The 26110-nt window shown below is 27.0% G+C and overlaps 1 protein-coding gene across 3 annotated transcripts in view; it reads right to left on the reverse strand.

The window, feature by feature from the left end:
- Positions 1–26110, reverse strand: part of LOC129960439 (AP-1 complex subunit gamma-1-like) — a 63204-nt gene that overhangs the window by 21550 nt on the left and 15544 nt on the right. For 2 of the 3 annotated variants that reach the window (XM_056073872.1, XM_056073871.1), the window contains exons 3-16: positions 20934–21058; positions 20381–20522; positions 19502–19625; positions 15764–15840; positions 13759–13854; positions 13603–13683; positions 11561–11659; positions 11407–11462; positions 11075–11188; positions 8142–8282; positions 7462–7516; positions 3318–3533; positions 1487–1614; positions 1292–1396 (exon numbers count right to left, since the gene is read on the reverse strand). In XM_056073872.1, the coding sequence (XP_055929847.1) occupies positions 1292–1396; positions 1487–1614; positions 3318–3533; positions 7462–7516; positions 8142–8282; positions 11075–11188; positions 11407–11462; positions 11561–11659; positions 13603–13683; positions 13759–13854; positions 15764–15840; positions 19502–19625; positions 20381–20522; positions 20934–21058 (1559 nt within the window). The remainder of the gene's footprint in view (positions 1–1291; positions 1397–1486; positions 1615–3317; positions 3534–7461; positions 7517–8141; positions 8283–11074; positions 11189–11406; positions 11463–11560; positions 11660–13602; positions 13684–13758; positions 13855–15763; positions 15841–19501; positions 19626–20380; positions 20523–20933; positions 21059–26110) is intronic. The other variant, XM_056073873.1, reaches the window with a different exon arrangement.

Consider the following 26110-nt stretch of genomic DNA (forward strand, 5'->3'; position numbering starts at 1 on the left):
TCAATAAATTCAGGTATAAGAAACACCATATATACAAATTAATAAGCAATTCCTTTTAATCTCAAAATAAGTTTAGGTTTCCAACAGGAGCAGTAGTAGTAAATCCACAGGAACATGAAGAACATACGAGGGTAGATAAAGCCGTACCGTCCTATTTTGACAACTAATAAAAATAACATGCCTGAACTAATAGATCAGCTGCAGTTCCTTGACTTCAAACTTCAATGCCAAAAGTCCTTTGGACATTATTTAAGGTATTCCAAAGGCCTACGGTTGATTTTGCATCCTTCTTGTCGTTATGTCAATCATACTGCTAACAATTTATAATGTTGCTATTCAAGAAACTGTATTGTTTACTTAATCTTGCGCACCTCTTCTTTTACTTATTTTACTGACAAAGAGCACCTTTCAGAAGAGGCTCTTTGAAATTGAGACTCCATGATATGATTTATATTTCTAAATAATAATATGATTCGCGATAGTTTATTTTTGCATGACTGACCTACTTTGAAAGTTTGTAAATGACCTTTTGGCACAGCTGGTACATAAAATAGTTAAATGGAAAAAATCCAATTCATACTAGGATTGAAGAAAAATTTGAAAGTTTAATATCAATTATATGTAAAAACCTGAGAGGTAAAACACAAATAAAAAATTATTTGATATAACTTCGAAATTACTTAAAAGTAATGCTTCCAAAGAATAAAAACGTCAGTTTAATCATATTTATATTTAACATACCCTTGATTTAAATAACCAAAAAATCCAAATTATTGTGGATGGAAATAGTATTCATAATTTGTAAATCCTATATTGTTTATGCCATTTGAAACAATATAATACTACATAAGTAACCTAAAAAAGTACATTTATTTTTACAGAAATTTAATGCTTGAAATATAAAGTTATATAAATGTTTAGTTGCTGAATTAAAATAAAACTGTTTTATAGGAATTGGAGGAAATAATAAGTATTGCAAACATAATACATATTGCAAACATAAGTGGACTAAAGTAACAATAAAGTGATATATGATTGCCAAAAACACAAAGAATGCATTCACTTACAAATTCATTTACTTAACATGTATTATATAGTCATTACGATTAATCAGAATTATGACGCCTGTAAGAAGGTTAAAATCTATGAGAAAACAATTAAGTTTTAAACATAACGAATTTAATAACAAAATGAATACATTTTGTAGATGAAATACGGTAACTTAAAAATTCCAAGATCAAAAGTCAAATAACTATTACTATGGCAAAAATGAGAAAAGAGTCAAACATACCTTAAATGATTGAATTTTCGGAATAATGAAGAAAATTCTATTGCTCGTTGTTGTAATTCAACATTAACATTTGTCCCAAAAATATCTAGAAATCTTTTAATGCGCCTAAATGCATAAAAAAAAAAAAAAATAGGTAAAAACTTCACACAGCACACTTAATACTTAATATAAAATAAAGAAATCTGAGTTACTAACGGTGCTAGATCAGGAAAGCGAACACTAAGTTTCATTAGAGCAGTGACTGAATATTCTTTAGTCGTGAGCGTCATATGAATATTTACAGTCACCTTCTCGAAAAGATCTAATGTTTCATCAGGAGTAACCTGTAAAATGTCAAATTGTGCATTACTACCAAGGAAACAAGTAAATGTTCAAAGCACTGATACATTTTAGCAATAGTACAGTAAACTGAAAGTTTAATATCACTGAAGAAGTTATTTTTAAGGTTATACATTAAAGAAAAACAAACCAAGAAAAGTCTTTTTACCACAAAATTATCACAGCGTACATTTTCTTTTACTCATATAATTGTACACTCTCCATAATATTAATAATAATAGACTAAGCACTTTGTGAAAAAAGAATTTCATAGAGAAATAAGATTTATTGGGGTTACATTTAATCAGGAGAATATAAATGAAAGCTTCTCACCAAAACTATTAATTCTTACCAAAAATTAGAAAGTTAGAAACAGGCAGTGAGAACTAAATAAAAGCTAGCACATTACAGTTAAAAAAATAATTTTAGGGAATAACATCTAAATCTCTTACAGACTAATAATTTCATAATACTTTAAAAACAAATTAGCTGCCTTTGATAACCTGCTGTTAGCCTACAATATTAATTTAACCATGTCATTTTTGAATGAATTACAACTATCCCAACAAAAGAAAGTAAATCATACTTGCACAGTAAACATAGGGTAATTTGATTGGTAGGATGTGCTTGCAAGATGTTAATATTAATTGGTGAAAAAGATTGACACAAAAAGGTTCAGTCATTCAGACTGCAAGATCTTTCAAATCTTTTTATATCTCTCAAAAATAGAAGGTGATGGTGGGCAGGCAACAACTGACGATGCATCTAAGGTTTATGAGCTTTTACATTAAATGAAAATTGGTGAAATCGGATAAGTGTTGGGGCATCGGAACCGATTCTCGTATTTTACCAATTACTTTAAATATATTGATTTCTGAGTGATTTTTTTTTTATTTCTCTATTTTTTTTACATGAGATGTGGCACAAAATATGTACATCAAAAACGTATTCAGGCACATCTTAATGTTTGTAATCTACAAATGTTGAAATCAAGTCAATGTAAATGTGTGCTTTAAATATATGTAAATCTAATTTTTTTGAAAAATTCATCTTTATACTTATATTCATTTCTTAAAATTATCAAACAGCAGACAGACACAACCACCAACCTAATAATTTACGATATGCTTCAGAAAACGACCGTACTCCGATGTATAGATAGATTTGATGAATTCACTCAAATCTAACATATTCAATTCATATACTTTGCAAATATTGCAGTAAAAATAAAGTGGTACAGGCATTTAAAGAGAAAGTTTTGCAGATTTTCTTCATATTGTTATGGAATGCAGTAGGGCTAAATTAGAAGACATATCACATTTATAAGAAAAAATGAAAAAAATTTTAAAAAAAAAATCAGATTTGAACTTTATTTGGAGTTGCGTTGAAAGACTATGTGGAAAGGTAAAATTGTTTTTTTAAACTTGAAAAAAATTTCAAATGTATATTACAAAATATTTTTAAAAGTTTCTAAATAATCAATAAATGTTATTTTTCTTTAAGTTAAAAAAATGTAAATAACTGTACCTAAATTTAAGCAAATAAAAAGGAACAGATGCTTTAAACTCATTCTGAAGTATTTAATAATTTCAAATAAAAAGATCATTGTGTAAGGCTGATATAATAACACCAATAAAGTTGGAGAGGAATATATAATTGAGACACAACATAGAATGTCTTTTGTAAATAATTAATAATGCTAACATACGTTTACAGGAGATGCATCTTGACCTTCTGAAGAATTTAGAAGATCACCAAATTCACCTATGCACCATGCAGCAACTTGTACTAATGGCTGTTTTGTAGCAAGATCACCAGTTAACTGTTTCCATAATTGTTGAACGGTATAAGTATGAAGTGACGACGATTCAGATATAAGTTGAATAAGATTTCCCACTACATCATCTATGACATAATTTCCTGCCTAACAAAGTATAAAAATTCACTCATTACTTGAAATATCTTCCCATTTTTTCTTAAAATTATTTAAACATAAAATATATAACTAACAGATAAAATAACTAAAAAAAAATCATGAGCAGAAAATATCAAAATAAAAGTAATGTTGAAAAAATATTTTGATTGCTGAAGTGATAAATATATGAAGAAATAAATATATAACGAAGTATGCAATTAGCATATAAATTACTTGCTTTTTCATATATAGGTTTGAGAACATAAATGAATGTTAATGATAAATTAACAATTCCTGTTTCAGATATTAAAAATGTGGGCTTTAGAGTTCACAATGAAAAAATTCAAATCAAATGAAAGGATTTAAACTGTTCAACTCAACTTTTGAGTCGGATATTTTCATCCCACCTAATTTCCTTCGTCCCTTTTTCTTTTTGTGGAATTAGCCTACAAGACTTTTATGCTGACATACCTAGTCATATTTAATGATTAAGAAAAGTATATTTATCCAGAAATTCAGGCAACAGGTGACAATGCATCAGCTTGTGTGATGGAACAATGGTAATATGAGAGCCAAAATTTGAAACAAAGAAAACTACTTGCTCAAAATCATTTTTTAAGAGCATACAGTAAGAGCTCCAAGTAAATTTATTAATTACACAGAAAAATAGAAAATAATATAACTCATTATTTAAACAGTATTGTAATACAAATGCCCAGACAAAATACTATGAATTCAGCTTCCAGAGCATACCTAAGGAGTAGGGAATCATGATATCAGTATGCATTGTTTGTAAATCTGGAAAAGGATGCATTTGAGACATCATCAACTGGCAAAATAAGGCTTAGTATTTGATTAGGAACATGGCTACCCAATCAAGACGTACCAGCATTCTTAAGACTAAATATCATCTGCCTCAAATACAGTAAATAAACATAAATATAGTGTCCTGTATTTCTTTTAGATACAAACATCAATGATGACTTATTTTAAACTGGCACGTATGTTGTGCTCTTTTTGGCATGACTAATAATGGCCTTGACTTTCTTACAAAGCGAGCAGCAAGCAGATTTTGCAGAACTTCTCTAACCCATTCAACCCGTCCAATCCATATTAAATAAGGATTTTGAGCAGGTCATTGAACTAAAAAAAATTCTCTAATCTATTCTGAAAAAGCTCGTAATTTCTCAAACTAATAAACAAACCCTTCAATAAACTCGCGCGTGAAAGACAAAACACTACCTTGTTGCTACCGTAGATTGTTGCTATTTACGCCAGAGAAATTTATTCTATTCTCTCAAGCAGCAACAGAAGTCTCGCACATTCTCATTAACTGCAATCCGAAAATCTCATGAGTAAAGAATAACTGTCTCTCAAATCGAAATTTGACTGATCAATACTTAAAAAAAAAAAAAAAAAAAAAAGAGGAGTAAGTAGAAAAGAAGTGAGTTTCCGCGATTACAAAATCGCAAATGGTGTTGTTTCGTTTTCGGAGCTATGACTACGACTTTTTATTCTTGCAAGAAACTTAACTTAAAGAAAAGAAAGAAAATTTCCCGTACTTTCCCGATTTTAATGGAACTTTTCACATTTACCTGCATTTTTCCTACTTTTTTAGATGAATTTCATATTCCATGTGTAGTTAGATGTATCATTTATACAATAAAAAGATTCAAAAATTTAAATATCAAATAAGACACAAAAAGCTATTTTCTGATATAATTTTAAACACTGATTTCAACACAGTTGTTTATAAGATTACCCATCCGACAATTTCCTCATATCTATTCACTTCACTTCGCGATAACAGTTGCTTTGTATTTAACATAAGAATAAAATAATCTACACTAAAATTTAATGTTCAAAATTTCAATTCCAACACTTATTTGAATTTCAGTAAAGTGCCATAAAAAGCAGTGCAAAATTAAAAACCTACTGTTCTACTATATTATTACATCTCCTTTTGAAAGCATTGATCTGCAGCAGTATAGATTTAGTTGGAAATTGGAAGATTTATATGGAACAGTTATCCTGAAACTTTCTACTTCATCTAATATTAATATATATATTTAAAAATATAGGTTAAACACAGTTGTTTCCAGGTCCCTTAAACAAACGATAAAGTAATTCTGAGAAACCGGCAGTGAATACTAATAACTTATATGAGAGATATTTCCCTTATGATTTGAGGACCAAAAAAAAAAAAACAATTTAAGAAACATGACAAAGTTCTCAAATAGAAATACCGACCCAAACAAAAGTGGGCCTGATGCAAAGCTAATTTGTGGGGTCTTAATATAAATTTCATATAATAAAATATTATTTTATATTATTTTACTATTTATTACATTGTACAGATTAAGTAATAAGGATTTATGCCATACAAAAAAAATTATTAAATTACTTATATAAAATTAACACCTCAATCGCAAAAATAAACGTTCAATAAAAGGAAATTACAATGGTAATTGCTTCATAAACTTATAAAATATAAGTTTACTAGCATAAAGTTATGAAATGTGATCTTTGTTTCATCTTTTCATGTTCTGTAGCAAATTCGTTCATAAATAGTTTTTAGCCTTCGTCGGATCTGGATCCTACAGATAAAAATGTTTAAATGTAAATCCTTCTTCCCTTACATACTCCAGTCCTTTTACGAATGGATTTAATAATTGTTTATAATGATATTTCACCCTTCAGTTTTAATACCGTCTCATCGAGCTGACTTCTTAAGTCTTCTAAGCCTCTTTCTATTTTGAATTTCGCCAACGATTCGGCGCTTATTATTCAGTTTTAAATTCATATATTTTCATGAAAGTAGTGTCGTCTTAAAGGATTTGAATTGTTCTATCAGAATACGTACTTACTTTGCGTGAAGATGTGTTCAAAATTTGCAAACAGTTAGAGATGGGACAGGGTGTCTATAGTGTTTTATAATCCCTATGGGCTCTTCTATCACACTTTTTTGTTTGTCAGAAGCGATCAAACTTGCCCTGTATATGCACGTATTTATGTATGTATGTAAAGATATTTCTTTAAATCAATATCCTAATTTTTATCTTAAATCAGACCATGTTACTTCATTCTAAAATTTTCTATTATTTATCAGACTATGTTACTTCATTCTGAAATTTTCAAATATTGCCCGATAAAAAATTTCTGGCTCTATGTTCTTGTGAAAAAAATGTGTTCAGCCTTTCTTCCCCTTGTACAAATTATGGCTACCGTAATAAAATTAACTGAAGTTCATTCCAAAAGTTTCTTTTATTGGGTCACGCATCTGCAAAATTATGTTTACACATATATATGAGAACATTTTTTATTTTGCAAAATCAAGTCAGTGGTGCAATTGTCTTATGCGATAATACTAGTCTCAGATCCCACATATGGGCCAATCTTGCTGAAATGTTTCACCACTATAACTGATTTTCCATAACTGAAAAATTTCCATAAAATTGACATAAATAGACATTTTTAGGTAAAAATAGTTTCTGCAAAGCATTGTCAGTAGTAGAATATCATGATTAAGCCTAAAATGAATATTGTGAGTATAACTTAAAGTCAATTACAATCAACTTGAGATGGGAGGTGGATGTTGGATATCAAAAAACTTGGAAAAATAAATATTAACAGGTTGCTTCTCTGTAAGAATATCAGAAATAGGACAAAAATGAAATAGCATGGAGGAGGGGATCTTCTTTTGTGAATTACAGACATCAGAAGGACAAAAATCTTTTTTTTTTTTTTTTTTTTTTAGGTACATGCATTTCTGACAATGATTTTAAATAAGATATGTAAACTTTCATAAAAAATCTAAAAATGAAAAATCAAGTACAACTTACAGAAAAAAACGATAAGATTTTAATAGTGTAAGTGACAGTCACAACAGTAAAGTTTTAATAAATCTGATAATACCTAAAAGACATTTCCTACTTACTAAGGTTAATACTTTTATCATTGTATCAATATGCCAGCGCTTTGATGGTGCATACCTAAAAGTGAAAAGATTAAAATAACTACTTATTTTAACATTCACTTTACCACTATGATATATATTTAACTACCCTAAAAATAAATTGAGTAAAGTACAAGTGGTCATCAAAATAATGAAAACATCTGTGAATAAAAGTGAGTGAATAAGCTTCATAAGCATTAATATATAATCGAAGCTGCCAGTTTTTTTTTTATAAATAAAATCAATTCTAAATCATAAAAAGATATCAATAAGTTCATTTAATTTAATATTCAATAAAAAAAGGCACAAGAAAGGAGACACACAGTAAATCTGTACCATTTATCATTAGTTTTGTGTGAAACATTATTTAGAGCTGGAAGCTAGCTACATAGTATCATATATATCTTTCAAACTTATTGATCCAATTAGCACGTTTTTATCTTTAGAATATACTGTTGCTATAACAATGCAATTAATAATTTGAAAAGTCGTTACTGATCCTGTACTGCACAAAAGGACAAATACTTATAAAAGTTTAAAAGTTAAATATTTTAAAAACTTATTAGACTTTAGAAACTGTATTCCAAATAAAAATTTTATTGTAAACGAGTATAGACATTTATTACTACAAAATGCTATTTTTACTTTTTAGAATTACTCACATTTCAGCAGATATAAAGAGATTTGAAGAACACTGGGATTTGAATTCAGGATCAGCTTTCTCCAAAAATATCAGGAGTTCTTTTGTCATGGATCTTATGTTACTTGCATTGACAAGAGCAAAGCAAAGTTCCATAGCCCTCCTAGATAAACAGCAATTAGTTAAAAGTTCTTACAATAACTAACAAGTTGCTATTTACAATAAGAAATTCATAACAAATAATAGTGGTCAATGTTATTTTTAATACACCATTTAATCAATACTTGATTCTTCTTTACTTCTAGAAATTCTTATGAAGCATGTTTCAATTTTCTTAATACTATTTAATATTATAAGTTCAAATAAATACATGGGGAAAAAAAGACGTGCTTTAACTTTGACCAAGGCTAGGGTGCAAATTACAGCATCTTAGAAACTGGAATGAATTTTCATTCACAGAAACAGCATGGAATTATTTCTGCTTATGAAAAGTTGCAGGAAGGGAATATCTATTGCATATCAATTTCCAACAATGAAAAGGCAGGCAATGGTTATCATTGGTAGTTTGAAGGAAAAAATAAAATAAGGCTTGACTTTGCATTATAAATTTACTCATTTAATATGAAATATTTTAATGCTAAAGGAGATATTTCACATTACAAAATGATACAAACAACTAAAGATGATAAACTCTCCTCCATTGATCCATATATTTCTTGTGTCATCTAAACATGAACATATCTAATATATATATTATATATTAAATTGTTTCCATTATTAAATGTTATAAATTTAAAATATATTTTGCGTCAATATAAAATAAAAATCAATATTTATTACATGGCATCAATAAAGCAGTTTGTAATATGGTGAAGTAAATTGATTTAGTAATGATACATTTCAATCATCGATAACTAAAAATTCATTTTTTAGTTATCATACTTATCAATAAATACTTTATTAGAATACAGGATCAGGAATAATTGGGAATAGTGCCTACAGTTTGCATCAGTGATTTCTATTTTCTTTCTCGTATGATCATTAAAAATTGAAGAAAATCACTAAGTTTGCACAATTTCTTTTTATTACCGTAACTGATCATAAATATTATTTTTAGAGTATCATGGATGTCTTACTTGATAGAACAAAATATATAAAAAACATTTCCATTTAATTAATTCATCTGTTTTCAAGAAATTTATTTTATTCCTCAGAACATTTTTAACTGAAAAAAAAATCACTTTTAAATAAAATATTATTACTACTATTTATAATAACGTTTACAAAACCTACATAAAGAAGAAATGAAAGCATTTTTTCTTTATAAATACAGATATATATATATTTCTAATGACTTTTACATTTCCAAGAATTTAATTTCAAGAAGGTATCAATAATAATTCCATGCCTCTAAAAAAAGCAAAATTTCTTAATTTTGAATAAAATTTAATATTATCAGAATTAATATTATTAAAATTTTTGTTTGTTGGCCACTTATGTATATTCAAGTGTTCAATGTCTGTGCCCCATTTTTATTGAAATTAATGCATTTTATTTTTTTAAAATGGGTTTCATGAAGAGAAAATATTTACCACCAACAAATTCTCTTTAAATTACAAGAATATTTATAAAATTAAAATAAAGGTGGGCACATATTTATTTGTACTTATCTTGCAAAATTCCTAAACCACTTTTATTCAAACTTTGTAAAAGGGTGCAAAATTAAATATGGAGCTGGTCATTCATATACCTGTCAGCAACTCTACTAAAGAGGCTAAAAATTTTAAACACAGACTTCACAAATTCTACCATTTTCTATTTAGAAGTTCAAAGCACATCTATGACAAACAAAAAACACTCACCAGCGATTCTGGAAGAAAAAAATTATTGATATCTACTCTCATGTAATTCTGACAATTAGTGAATTAACGAGCATAATATTATTTAATATTTTTAATTCCTGTACTTTTAAATTAATTTTATAATATTATTATACACTAAATTAAATATCACATTAATAAGCATACATGTGACACTTACATAGCATTAGCAAATTTTTGATACATCAAATGAGTTAAAATACGAAAAGATTTGCAATTCTTGTTCACATACAAGTATATTTGAAACAATTTCTAATTTTTCAATTATTGGACACAATAACTTTTTAAATTTAAATTTGTCAAATTTTACTTTATTCCAATACTTTATTCAGCAATCTTGTTTGCTGGATATCAATTTATGCAATTCATCAATTGCTTTTAATTGAAATTAAATGTCATTGTATTTCTTTAAAATGCACAAATCAAGAACAGTTTTAGAAAAAGTATATTCAATGAAAACTGACCACTTCATTATATCTAACTTCATGTTCCACAAATGTTACTTGTAGCTGAAGAAATTAGAAAATTTAATAATCTTATTCTTAAAAATCAGTTTAAAAAGTGCCTTACGACACTCATACTGGAATGTATAAAAACAACACTGTATTCTTTTATTACATTTAAGTTCCCTCCCCTGCACTGATACTGCTTCATCTTACAAATTATTGTCCCCTTTCCCCTCTTTTCGTTTTTCCGGTAGAAAGATTTAGCAAAACTTCATCAGGGGACCAAGAACCCTATGTAAAACATTCGAATGGCTAGTCACAAACTACTGCAAATCACGTAAGTGCTCAAAATCAGCTGAGTTAAACCTATGGGATGGTTTAAAGAGGTCAAGACTTTATAGGCTTAACCAAAAACTGCCAATCAAGGTACAAAATGTAAAAGTAAATACAGGAAATAATTATTGGGATTTTTTTTCTTTGTTTATCATTACTAAGAGATTTTAATCAATTTTTCAAATAGAATGCAAGATAAAAATTTAATAGAGAAACAGAAAAATTATCAGTAGATAGACTTCTTGATTTTCAGTAGAATAGATCCAAGAATGGCTGTTCCAAAAATTATAACTTACTTTCTAATTGATACATCTGGATCCTTTAGGCATTCTACAATTGTACTCCGATGACGCTGCACTGCATTATAATCAGCTTGTACAGTGCATAACAATGTGTTTAGGGCAACATATCTGTTAAAATATATAGAACATGCATGTAATAAATTTAATTTTAGAAACAGTAATTAAGAAATATGAAGAAAATACTTCTCCCTCTTGAAAAAATAAACGAAATACTTTCTTAAACTACATGCCAACATTAATTATATATATTAAAAAAAAACAAGCAACAGATATAAAATTTAATGCTAATGCACTGCCAATTCACTTGTAGTGCAATAAACACTAACCTAATATTTTTGTCGGTATTTAATAAAAACCTTCCCAGTATATTTACACCAAGGACCTAAGAAGGATTGAGAAAATATATATAATTAGTATAAAAAGTTTTACTAATCAAGAAACAATCTTTAAATTTACTTTAAATCTAGGAGGAATACTTACTCTGAGTCCACTTTCTGATTTAATATCCATAATAGAAAGAACTGTTTCATACAGAATAGCATTTCCTACATTCTTACTTGTCTCTGTATTTGTTGCAACCTTTTAAAAGATATGAAAATTTAAAATACTTAATTTTTTTTATTTATTATACCATATAACCGAAAAAATACACTTTTAAAATGCAAAACACTTAAAAACAAGAAATTAAAAATATTATTTTTCAGTTGCATAAAATTTTAGTGGTAATTCTAACACACATGACTTGAAAATCTATCTTCATTTTAATAAAAATAATGATAAAATCAGCTTGAAGACTGGAAATAACAAATAGCATTAACAATAACAATCACTATTCTTCATAGTAAAGAATCAAACGAAAAATTACTTATAATGCAGAAAAACACCTAAAGATATCAAGCTAGAATGACCATTCCCATTGTTACAGTGCAAAATTTTCCCGGTTTACCAACATTTTAACCTTTGGTTCTTACAATTTTTATCACTTTAAGCCATAACTTGCCTAGCAATCCATTTTAACTTAAAAAGCATCATTAGAGTCAATACCAATTATAGACTCTTTTACTCTATTTACAAAGCCATAATAAAACTGCATCTGACTGATCAGTAACTAATAAATATCTTGACTTCCTGTAACAGTTACAAATTTTGGTTGAAAACATGCAAGTTCGTTGAAATATAATATATCATCAAAAACCATATTCAAAATCACATCATTTATACATGAACTACACATGCTGTAATCACATTGACAGCATATTATCCAAAATAATTTTTAAAAAAAAAAATTATGAATGAATGAATAAAACATAAATATATACAAAAAAGTTTTCAAATTATCATCTACATAAAGCTGATGAGTAATGAGTGCAACCTTTCACGTGGGTAGGACAAGAAATTCCTTTCTAATCCCTTCTCACTCCATAATGTAGAGAAGTGAGGTGTTTTTAGACAATCAGTTTGGCAAAACATTTGATTTTTTTAAAACAATGGGAAGTATGACAAATTGCCAGAAATGAAAATGTTTGCCTTTTGTAAAAAACTTAACATTTTTTACAAGAATTTGGAAAAAAAACGTTTGATGACAAAACACTTTAGCAGAACGCATTGAAATCTACTCTTTCACATCAGCTTCAATTGTTAAATAACAAGCAAAACTCTGCTGAATCTGGCGAATAATCATCGGAAGTAAGATATTAAAACCACTTCTCTTTTTGTTCATGAATCTGACCTATACATTTCTCAACATCGTTTATGCCAAAAAAAAATAACCATTTATTGAACTTAGATTTTTTTTTTTTTTTTTTAAGTCCTTTAGCTTAAGGAAGCAAAATGTGAGAGGATTTTTTGCATCCAATGGTTGCAAATATTACAACCATTGGATGCAAAACAACAACAATAGTTTTAACAACAATAGTTTTTCTTCTGAATTGACCCATCAATTCTTAATGTTTCCTGCCTTTGTCAAAATATACAGCTTATGAAATATTTCAGAGTATTTCTATTTCACTCATTCTTCACTCTTTATTTACCTCAGAGAACTCAGAAAATAGTAATCATTTAATACAGAAGCATTTAGCAAACACACTGTACATGAACGAATTAAATCTTAAGTATCCTGTTTGATCTAATTTCTTTTATTTTGAAGACTGATTGATTATAATAAAGACAACTAAACCAGCAATATACTCTAAACATCTTATAATCAGCAATGTAATCCAGTCACTTAAGCTTCAGCAATTTAAATTAAGATTCATTTAACTTTCATCATAATAAAAATTTAATCCTATAATCATCTAGACAAGAATTAAAATCTTTACTAGTTAAGTATGAGAATACATGGGATAATAAAAGGAGGGGCAGGCAATGATATATACATATATGACATGAAAAGCTTAAAAGTGAGCATATCCTCTTCTTTAGATAAGTAATGACACAATTTATTAATATCAATAAAATTTTCTGTAACAAAAACTTACCTCATAAGCTTCTTTCAGAAAATATGAACATAAATTAATACTTACTTGGGCAAGAATATCATTCATGGATTCACTTGCATCTGGATCATTTTTGCCTAGTAATCTCAGCAACCTTAAAATTTTCACCTGAAAAGATCAAAATTTAAGAATTTTTTCAAATTATGACATTAATGTAAACTATAATAAAATAAATTATCTTACCTGCAGAAAAGGATCACTAACACCACACACATCGTGTTCAGGAGAATATCCTGACATTATCAAATTTTTAAGGATCCGCACTAAATTTGAAACCAACTAAAAGAAGAAACATATGAATACATCACATAGTCAGCAATTAAACATATCTAAAAACAACTAAGCAAATTACAAAGTACTAATACTTTCCAACAGTTCCAGTAAGAAAAAATGAAATTAAGTTGTTTCGATTATACTTTTATTTGGGTTTTCAAATAAAAAAAATTTAAATAACTCAAAAATTTCTTGTGCATATATTGACAGAGAAGTCTCTACGGTTAATTTAAAAATAATAAAACAGCTAGAATTTAAGATAATTTCATGTCACGGCATAAAAATGCATATTTCAATTTATAAAAAAAGATAATTTATTATGTTTCTAGAAAAAAGGACATTTCAAACTAGAACCTTCATAAAGGGTGTTTACCATGTCAGTAAACAGACTAAATCAATTAGGTTATTCAATCAGACTATTCCAATTGCAGAATAAACTTTAACTTAATGCCGATGCACAAATTTTTGTCAGCAAATCAACCTCTTACTCTTTCTTACTTTACAAGCATTATTAATACTTGAAATTCTCAAAATACGATGTTTACTTTTTCATTGTCGGTGAATTCACGCAAATTTTGTTTCCTGTTAGCATAAATTGCTTCTTAACACTAAGAGCAATACTTTCCATTTTTTAAAAAATTGATATCCAGAGACCAAACTTAAGGGAATTAAGTAGAGAAGGAGTACTGTTTCACATATGAATTGTGGATTTATGCAAAAGTAATATGGAAATGTTTAAAAACTTAATTTCCCTTAAAAATATGTTCTGCCGATACTCAATACAAAATATTAATAGAAACAAGCGAGAGAAAAAATCACTAAGTATTTTCAAACATGGACTCCAAATTTTTATTATAAGCTCATGCAAATATATACATTATTAATGGGTTTCTTATGATTGCATAAAAGCAACCAGAATATAATGTGCATTGTAGCAAAAGTATTATATATTACAGCAAATTCATAAAATGCATACTAATATCATAATTGCACACTGGTATATATCCAAATATAAAAAAAGACAACTGAGATTATTATCCTGAGTTTATGGCACAAGAACCAGATTTAAGCCATACTGCAAAAATTATATTGCAAATGATCCTCAATTCAGAAGAAAACTGATTCATCTTTATCCAATAAGGAAGATTTTTCAGGAAATCCTCTATGTTTCTTAAATCTTAATCCATTTATTAAAAAAAAAAAGTGAGTGCTCACTATTTTTACTTTAATTACAGAAAGATTATTCATATATTTGAAAACAAGAGACTTTTATTTGTACAAATTTGCAGTCATAGAACATTGACAATAAAAGACAGCCATAATGTATTCACAATTATCATCTGCATTTCTTCAAAATATTTCTTGAAATTGCATGCTTAGAGGAGTAATCTGATTAAATCAAGATTGTTAACAAATGATAGGCAAATATTAAAAACTCAAGTAACTTCTATTTCTAAGAATTTAGTCACTGAAAAAATACATTAAGCAACATCTACAATATATTCAAAGTATATATAAATTGAAAAAGCAATAAAAGAATTTGGTCATTTGTTTGATTTCCAAATTTAAATAAAAAATATCCTGATTAGAGACAATACTTTGAAATATGTTATTTTTAACTCTCTTAAAAATATATATAAAAAGGTGATTGAATGATGATAGCCTCAAAAAATTAAACACTTTTAAAATAGGTTTCATTTTTCATAATTATAACTATATATAGTTTTCTGCAATAATTTATAATTCAGTAAACTTAATCTGAAACTATTTTAAATTACAACAGAAAATGAGTATATTCATTTGTGCATAAAAATGTGAAAAATACAATAAATAGATTTGTGTATAAACAAACATGTGCTTATTTTACACACACATATATACCATAAAAATCTTATCAAAATACCGAACTTCATACCTTTTTAAAATGATGTAAAGCATCTGGACTCTTTTCACACATTTCAGTTAAAAGTACAACAGCAGTAATAAGAACACCTTTAAAATATTAGCAATATAATTTTATATATGTAATACATACTTTTGTAACTAAATGTTAAAGTAATAATTTTTTACATTTAATATTTAAAAAGATGCACTAAACAACCAAGAATATAAAATAGAAAAAATTACTGGAAAAACTTATTGAAACAACCAATGAAAGGCATTATTCTAAGCAAGAAGATGTGTCTTTTAGATGGGTTGTTACTTTGCTAACAATATCACAGATAAGATTGTCACAAATTCACTAATGTAGAAAACCTCATGTACATTGGCAGAAGTTTGCGACTCTATAACTACATAATGTTTACGAACACTCAAAACTTATAATGGAAATCGGATTGAAACAAAAGATGACCTATTAACAGAAGAAAATGCATTAAATTTTTTTCAATGCTGAATAGAAGAAAAGAAATAACTCAAGGTTAACCATATACGCGTTCATAAACAAACAGGATAAAATGCATAGTAAAAACTAATTATTATTCACGTTTGCATTCATTATTCGCACACATAAATTAGCCAAACCAGCGTTACATACATCGATCGATAACTCATATAGAGAGATGGTTGACTAATTTAAATTGTAAATCATTACTTATTATAAAGATGAATGTGTGTTTGTGTTGGCGCTCTACAAGTTAAACCGTTTAGACCATAGCTACCAAATTAGTCACATTTACCTCAGATTGTGGGAATGCACCAGGGAGGGATTTCTTTTGCATTTTAATTAGAATGTTGATTAATTAAAAATCAAGCAAAATATGATGTTTTTCCACAATAATATCCGAAAATATAAACAGTACAAAAACGATTTTTACATTATCTTAAAATTCAAAAAATCATCTTCTCAATGATACCAATTTTTAAACATATAATTTTCTCACTTTTAATCATTTTTAAAAAACTACTTTAAGCATATTTTCCAACAATTTATTCCACACAAAATAAAAATTATTTTAACCTACACAAGCAAGTTATGCAAGCATGGGAAAAATCAGCTTTTATTAAAGTGTCCCCATCATGTTGACATGAGTAGAAATCAAAAGATCAAGTTATATTTTACTACAAATTAAACCTAGAAGTGTAATTTTTAGCATGCTTCTGCAATGAAATGAAATAAACATGAAATATAATATTTTATAGAAAGATAAAGGTTTCTAGGTACTTTTAAAATATCGGCATTACTAATAATTCAATAATTTTGAGATATTTAAGGTAAACAAGATTTATATATACATGCATTTCCAAAATAAAGCTTGCAAATATAAAATCTGCAAGACTTCAAATTATTCACTGTACTAAAACAAAATTTGGTATAGATATATTTTAGTGGGAGAAAAAATATAACAACACAACATGGAAAAGATTTTAATTGTAAATTAAGAAACAGGGTATATCAAAAAGTGTTAAACTATGAAAAGCATTTATCTAGGAAAAAGCCTATCTAATATGGAGTGTTACCAAAGTGCATTGCTATTCAAGCCTCACAACAAGCTCTCATACTGTTAGGAAGGTGTCAATAAATGTTTTTGGCAACAAAGTCCATTCTTCCCCAAGGCTAACTAGCCTAAAATTATGAAATTGTTGATTTCCTAAAATAACAATACTAAAAACTTCAGAACTCAAATTTGGTCGCAGAGGACAGAAACGTTTTTTTAAATTAAAAGTTATATTGTCAAGAATATTTAACTGGATATAATTTCTTAGCATCAAAGGACTGTATAAAAGTCAGACTACATAATTTCTTCAGTACATTCATAGACTAAAAAATTACATTTGTTGACTATCAGTATTTACATCATTGAAATCCTTTTGACAGTAAAACCAAAAATTGAATTTGGTGAATCAGAGAAAATTTTATTCAGTTTTTTGAAATATTGCATAAATTATAAAAAAAATATACTGTAGTGCACATAAGACTTCAATGCTGGACGATTCTGTTTTCTGTACTCACATTATACAAAAACATTTTTGGTTTCAATGAAAAAGCTTTTGTATTAATTGAAATTTAATCACTTCCATTTCAATATAAAGATGGTGTAAGATTTCTATAACAGCAGCCATACATTAGTATGAAAAGTAGAGAACTCAAACAATTAAATTGATCATTTAGGAATTCCTAAACAATTCTATCGAAATTCATATAAAATTTAAAGACAGAAATCTCAGAAAATATACTCATAAATATCCAGATGTTTTTTAAACTTTCCAGAAGTACTTCAAGGAGTCTTGTTATTAAAAATAAAATAATTATATAAACTTCCGTATAATAAATAGGATTATATCTTAACCATTTATGATTTTAAGCAATCATGCAACTTCTAATCTTAAAGATGAATAAATTAACTCCAATCGGGTAAAAGATTTTCCAATCGGAACATTGTTGAATTTAACAGATTAGGAGTTGTTTTTTTTTTTTTTTTTAAACATAAGAAGCTATTGAATAGTTACATAATTTGACTACAATTGTTTCAGGTTTAAAATAGCATATAATCATAAATGTCATTCAAACAAGTGTAATTGGAGGAACATATACACAAACAGCTAGCTTTAAATTTAAAGTTGACTGTTTAACATCTTTCTAATGTAGTTCTTTTAAGCAATAAATAAATAAAACAAAACGAATAAAAATACAAGGAAAGATTAATTTTAAATATATCTGCTCAAAGTTTGAAAATTTATTTATGGATATTTGGAAAAGAAAACTATTACCACAATTTCCTTTGTAAATAAATAATTTACACAACGTTTTCATAATAATTTACTCAATAAATGAACTAGTTAATTCATTTACATAAAATAAATTTTTTTGGAAGTTAAATCTCTGAGCCACAAGAAAGTGGAACACTTCTATTGATTTAGAGGTCTCCAGGTGATATCGATAATTCTTATTACCTTACGGTTAAGTTAGCATTGAAAGTAATATCAATAATTTCTTTTGATATTTATGCAATTTTCATGATATCTTATTAGAGAACAATACATGAATTTTATCAGCCATTTACAGTTTTATAACTAAAAGAAGCTTCAATCATTAGCCAAACTGAAATTTTTGTTCCCTTTCAAGCTTTATACAATTGTATAACATTTGAGAGAATTTCTTTTTTAACAATAAAATAACGATTACTTAAATATCATAAGAGCTTATTTAAAATTAATTTCATTATTTCAGAATTAATTTTACACATTTTCATATTCATACAATATATATTCAATTTTTCATATAAGGATAATACATTTAGACATGCACTAGTTTTCAAAATATTAGATTCTACATTCTAATCAACATTATGGAGCCTGAAAAATAAACACATAGCATGTTCACAGAACATTCTAGAATAATGTAGCTATGTAGTTACTTAGACGAATGTAATAAACTAATATCAAAATCTTTGCATGTAAATAGCAATTCCTTGTTATAAGCAAAACAGATATTAAAAGAAAGGTTTTCACCTATATCATACAGAAGTTTATTGACAAAATTGAACACCTCTAAAAATTACTGCAGTGCATAACAAATACTTCTTTTAGAAAATCAAAAATATTTTCTTTGCACTCGCTGACAAATCAGATATAGTAAAAGACCATTACTTTTTTCAAATAAAAATAAGAAAAAAATCTTAAAAACGAATTGATGACAAAATAGCAATATTACCGTGATTGTGTTCAATACCAATATTACCATGATTTTTTTCAGTAAGAAGAGATCTTGTGGCAGGAATAAACATTTCCATTAATTCAGGAACTTTCTTTATAATTCGAAAAGCACAAAGTGCAGCCTGAAAAAATAAAAATTTATAACATGCATTTTATTGTTTATTTACTTTGTTGCAGTAAAGCTGATGTTCACATAAAGTAGAAGTTACAAATAAAAAGTACTTTTTAAATCATCAAAATCAAAAAATTGTAAAACCTCAAAAATTTGTAATTTTTTTTTTTAAATTTGAAACACCCAATACCTACATTCAAAGCAAACAACGATATTATATATGCTTATAATATTGAAGATACTAAATTATTTCTATAAATTTTTTGATAAATCTAATAAATGTTTTTAAAAGTTAATTTCAAAACAAAAATGACATTTATTTATCCAACAACAAAGAATAACAATAACTCAAACAACTAAATATTATGTCATATTATGAATCACAGACCTTTTTCTAAAATATATTATTCTAAACTAAAAGCAATCAACAAATTCATCAGGAAGAAATAAAACGCAATCAATTGAAATATAATAAGTTAAAATCCTTATTTACTGTTGTATTTGTTTTCATAAGAGAAATGTCCAACAGTTATTTAATAAAATGGAAATAAATTCTAAGGCAAAATCCCTCATTATTAAAATTATGCAATTTTTATAAAGGATTTTTCAAAAAAATTTGATACTGAATAGAATATTGTTTAATGAAGTCTTCCAAATTTCTCATAAAGAAAAGCTACTTATAAATATAAGATATGAATGAATGAAAATAATATTTATAAAACTTTATAATTTTGTAATAAGATAACAGAAATAACTACCACCTACCTTTTTTCTCACATAAGCATTTGAAGTTTTGAGTAATTTTTCTACTTCACCAGCTAAATCTCGACTCATTTCAGGAGAGCATATCACACCAAGAGTACACAGTGCTAAACCAATGACAAACTGAGTATTGCTATTCAAATCGCTACAAATGATAAATAATTGAGAATTAATGTAATAATAAATTATTGAGTGCATACTTAAAAAATCTTAAAATAACGAAATAATCTTCAAAAACATTTTTTTTTATCTTAGTACAATAAGCTGCCATAAGCTCCTTATGAAGACAGAAAAATGAATACAAATTCATGTATTTTTTTTTTTCAAAAAAATTTCTTAACATATAAGTTATTGCAAATGTGGAACAATAGCCACTAATTATATAGGAATTCTCATGCAGTTTATCTAAATACATAATTATTTTAAAGAAATCACTACACTTAAATTCTGAGTTGTATTCACCACTTTGAACACTTTACAAGGATAAAAAAATTCCATTTTACTAAAAAAGACTGACTGAAATTAAAACAAAGAAACCATACATAACAAAACTCACTTTTTAAGGGAATTTGTAATGAGCAAGTGAACATCTTGTCTTTCATCTAATAGCAACATAGAGCCTAAATATCCAATTCTTTTATCAGTAAATCTTGGCGAAGCAATAAGTTTTAAACACTCTAGCTGTAAATAAAAATATAATTATATTTTTTAAAAATAAAATGACAATTCTTTGTCCTGAATTAAAAAATGATGCAATGAAAAAGCTAACTCACTCTATTTTCAGTGACAAGATTTGGATAATTTAGTAATCAATTTGATACAGTTTTATAAACAAAGTTAGTACTACAATCAGTTCATCAGAAACTGCTATAAACTTTTGAAATAGTCTTACAAAAATTACAATGCACAACACATGATCAATTATTAGCTAACCATATCACTGCAGCATAGAATGGCACTGACAATAAATCTGTTAATTAACTACATAAGATGCACTTTTTTCTTTACAGATTTTTTGCAACAACTATCACTTTCAACATAAAGAAAAATATTTTTATAAAATATTTAGCTATAGTTAACATAATATGCTATATAAATTGCCAATCTGTTTCTTGAAACAATTTACTGAATAAGAATATAACAGTAAATAAATAAAAGAAGTCCAGCTGCCAATTATTTTACAATTATACAGAGGTAAAACATGTTTTTAAAGTGTTACACAGTGCTCAATAGCAGTTCATCAAATCGAAAATCTCAGTTGTGCAACAAATACTTCTCAAGAACTGCAAATACTATTTCCCGTTTCCAAAAATCCTATTTGTCAAGTTATTAATTGTCAAGTTATAAAGCTGTTTTGCATTTTAATAGAATTTAATGAACAACAGTCAAATTAAAAGAAAACTGCCTTTAGGTGAATGTCACCACCTTATAAATTTAAAAAATAATTTAACATTTCCTAGAATGTCATGTACACAAATGCTTAAACCAAGTTATTTTGAATTTATCTATAGTAACGATCATATTATTTCACATTAGGGTAAAAAAAAATTAAAAGATTTTATTTGAGACAAAATCTAGCAAAAGAAATATCAAAACAAAAGAATAGTGTATTGTTATATGCAGGATATAAAATCAAAGAACAGCCCAAAACTCATTTCTAAACTATTAGAAAAGGAATATACTTCAAACAAAAAAAAAATTATATTTAATGTTTGAATTAATAAATATACTGCTGCAAAAATTATATAATCTAAAATTTTTATAACACCCCAGTCCCATTAGTCATGTTTAATAAAGTATTCTCAACACCAAAAAAGTTCTACTTTTCTGTGATGAAAAACTACAACTTGTATATGAAATGAGGGGGGGGGGGGGGAATAGAGCTAAATTTGATAACAAGAAATATACAGTGAAACTGGAGCAAAGATTAGCACTTTTGTACATACATGCATACACAGACTCTTACATTTTCTAAGCATAGGATGTTTTGTGTTAGTTTGTAATGAAAAATACTTCAAATATATCTTTTAATTTTAAATATACATTTTTTTTAAATTTTAGTATTCATTTCTTTATTAACAAAAAAATAAAAATTATGATATAAATTATTATTGCCAAAAAATTAAGTCAATTTTTATAAAACCAGCAATAAAAACCTGTGACCTTTTTCAACATTTCTTAAAATTAACAAAGCATCATTTAATTTGGATAGATACATCATTTCTGAAAATGTTGACATTGATGCAGAAACATGGCATGATCAAAACATTTTAGAAGAGGGTAACATTTTGATCAAATTTATAAAAAAAAAACTAGATAAAAAAATTAGAGGACATATTTGAAAAAAATTTTTTTTATTTATTTTGTAATTAAAATGTTTCAAGAATCTTAATATAACACAACTCTTCAATTCTTCCAACAATAAATAAGGTATATAGATTCAAATCAACTCTGAGGAAACAATCTCAGAAAAATAAGTTTTGATTAAAAAAAATTAGTTTTTCATATTTTAATCAAATTATTTTAATATGATATAATGAATCCTAAAAATGGTTATAACTTTGTTTAAAGGTTGAATCAACCTTCATTACTTATTGAGAATGTCAATATTATTTTTAAGCAATAATTGATATAGTTCGTCAATAGATTCTGAGACGACCGCATTTCGACGATTCCATCTCATTAAGTGGTGAAACGCGGAACGATGAGTGCATTTCCCTTTGACCTTGGATTTCCCCTATTAGATACTAGTAAATGTAAACATTTCCTCCTTTCATCTTTCCTTTCACCCCTTATTTTGACGAATTAAACCCATCCTAACGGATGCGCGGAGGGTTTTACAATCCGTTGCTGAACTACAGAAAAATATTCCAAAATTTTGATTTAGGAGGTATTGTTTAGAATCTCTCTACTACATTTATAAGTTACAAACATATGTTTCCAAAGAGCAAGTAATTTATTTCAAGTTTTCTACTGATTTTTGTAAATGACCATAACTAACTATTACTAGACACTGTAACTACTTGAAAAAGAAGTATGTAGAAGGTAGTGATCAATATGTATGATTCCATAATTATAAATCCAAATTATAATTATGAAACTTTATTTTCTCAAATTAGCTGCCTATCTAAAACATCTAATATTTACAAGATGAGAGTTAAGTTTAAGTAATTGAATATGTAAGGTTAGGATGTATATTTTAGCACTAACATTTCATTTGAGTATCCAATCATTCCCAAACTTAAATGTCATTTCTATCCTATCAGGTAATTATTGCCAAGATTTGCCAGGTTCCTATGGGCCCCAATAACAGAACAGCATCATTCTAGAATTTAGAGAAAGGACCTGTAAATTTCCTTTTTTTAATAAGCACACTCCACCTGATATGTAACTGCCAGTCAAACTTTTAAGTTCGTAGACATTATAATTGGAATTGATTTCATCATGAGTCAGTAAATAAGTTTATTTGACAACAAATAAGATTCGACATGGCCAGAATGGAAAGCATTTTTCTTTTGTGCCAACTCAATATACTTAGTTATTTAGAAAAGGTTATTCGTAACCTTAAAAAGCTAACAACTACAGCATATCTAGATAGCAATCATTATAAGATTTGGAAAAACTGCCCAAAACTATGCTATGACAGAACAATGCTATGTTCTAATAAGATTTTAATTGCCTACAATTTTTTAGACCAAATTTTTAACAGAAAAAATTAATTTACTTTTTCCTTAGTTTGTAAGCAAAGGACCGTTTTTCAACATTTAACAATCCCAAAATTTAAAATAAAAGTCTGCTGTTTAACTCAGATGCAAAAATCATAAAAATTTCATACTTAAGCTTTTAAAAAATTGCAGAAAAACACATTATTAAATATTTTACCAAGAAATGAAAATGATTTAACAATAAAAATGGGAAAAAATTCACCAAGTTGAAAAGAGGCCAAACTCTGTAATTAGACACAAAATGAAAATAAAAAATGTCAGTTCCTAGGTTTTTAAAAAGTATTTTTCTAATCCATAATATCTGTTCATCACTCATCAAATGAAGAATCTTATTGAAATCCAACAAATGGATTTTTTTTTATCATGAAATTAACAGTAGTAAAATCAAGTGAGTCAAAGATTTGATGAAACAGTTTTGAATTTCATTGCAATAAAATCATTGTTACAAATTGTGTCAAAATTTAAAAAATAAATAAATAAATAAAACTGAAGAGGGAAAAAAAATCCATCCAAAAAAAAATTAGCATAATTAAAAATGATTTTTTTATTTACTTATAAGATGACGTAAAAAAATTTTTGTGCAATAATATGCTTTGATGTTCCCTGTTAAATTTGTTTATTTTTTAACTAAAATTCTAATTAAATTTTTGAAAAATTCATCCTTTGTGGATCTCTATTACCCAAGAAACTTCCTGCCAAATTACATATTACTAACTCCAGTGGTTTAGGCTCTGTAAAGCTTTCTCAGGCAGGACAAACAATTATATATAAACAGTAAAAGGAATTTTGCTATGAAATCAAAATAATTGTGTATATTATAAAAACAGAATAAGTAAAAAGTTTTAAAAAACGAAAAAAAGTGCTGTAAAACTTTTTTTTATTTCATTTCAAGTACCAGATCTAAAAGAATTTTTTAAATAAAAGAATATTTAGTAAAATTTGTTCCAAAAAATAACAGTTTTCAAAAGAATAGGACAGTTAAAGAAAAAAAGTTGCAATGATTGAAAACTTATGGCTTGTAGTCAAAATTTTACCACAATGGACTTTTATGTTTTCTACTAATGTAACTATGCATTGTAATGAATTGCATTTTACTTCAATATAATCAAATCTTGTTTAATAGGTTATTCAAGAGACTGTTCCAAAGGACATAATAATAAGAATAATGCATAACATACTAAAGAGGCTTCATTTTAATAAGAATAAAAGAAATATCATTTTTCGTTGATTGGTACCAATTTGTGTATTTTTTTACCTGTATTTAACTCCTATTAACGACAATGGCGTTGTTGATATGTAAACTCTCCATTCATTGAAACAATTAATACATTGAAGTCGAAGATGTTCTTGTGTCTGCAGTGATTGTGAGGTATGTTCCTTTTCTGAGTATGTGTGAAGATACTGATATAGAGTCAGTAGTGTTGGTAATAACCATTTTTTGGTCCTAAAGAGCCGTGGCATATAAATATGAAAAATCTTCTAATGGTGTTTAAGTAATGTTGAATGAGGTAATGAAGTAAACCCATGTGGCAGTGAGTGGAACTGCTGCTTAAATTTTAATTTTAGGTGAAAATTAGTATTAAATCAGTGTTGTATTGGTTTATCTAAAGTGAGTTATAATGTTAAGTACTTTTGCTTGTGAGCTGTTTTCATTTTGTAGCATTAATTCGTTTCGCTTGTAACTTTTGATATTCGTTGTATAGGTAGTTTCAGTTTACAGTGGATTGTTTTCACTTTGTGAATTGCTTTTGGTGTGTTGTGTTAATTGTTCTCATATGTGAGTTTTTTGAGAAATAGTAATGGTATGGTTAATATCATTGTATAGTAATGGTTAATATCATTTGTCTATTTTAGATTGTACTGTTATACATGTAATTTCTTGTAAAGGGCATAAAATCGATAATGGCTGTTAAGTTGAAATTTAAGAAGAGTGTGCTTATTAAGATAGCAGAAGAAATGAATTTAACAATTCCAGACAATGCTACAGTAGTGAATTTGAAGAAATAGA

The sequence above is a fragment of the Argiope bruennichi genome, chromosome X2 (assembly GCF_947563725.1).
Source record: "Argiope bruennichi chromosome X2, qqArgBrue1.1, whole genome shotgun sequence".
Lineage (NCBI taxonomy): Eukaryota > Metazoa > Arthropoda > Arachnida > Araneae > Araneidae > Argiope > Argiope bruennichi.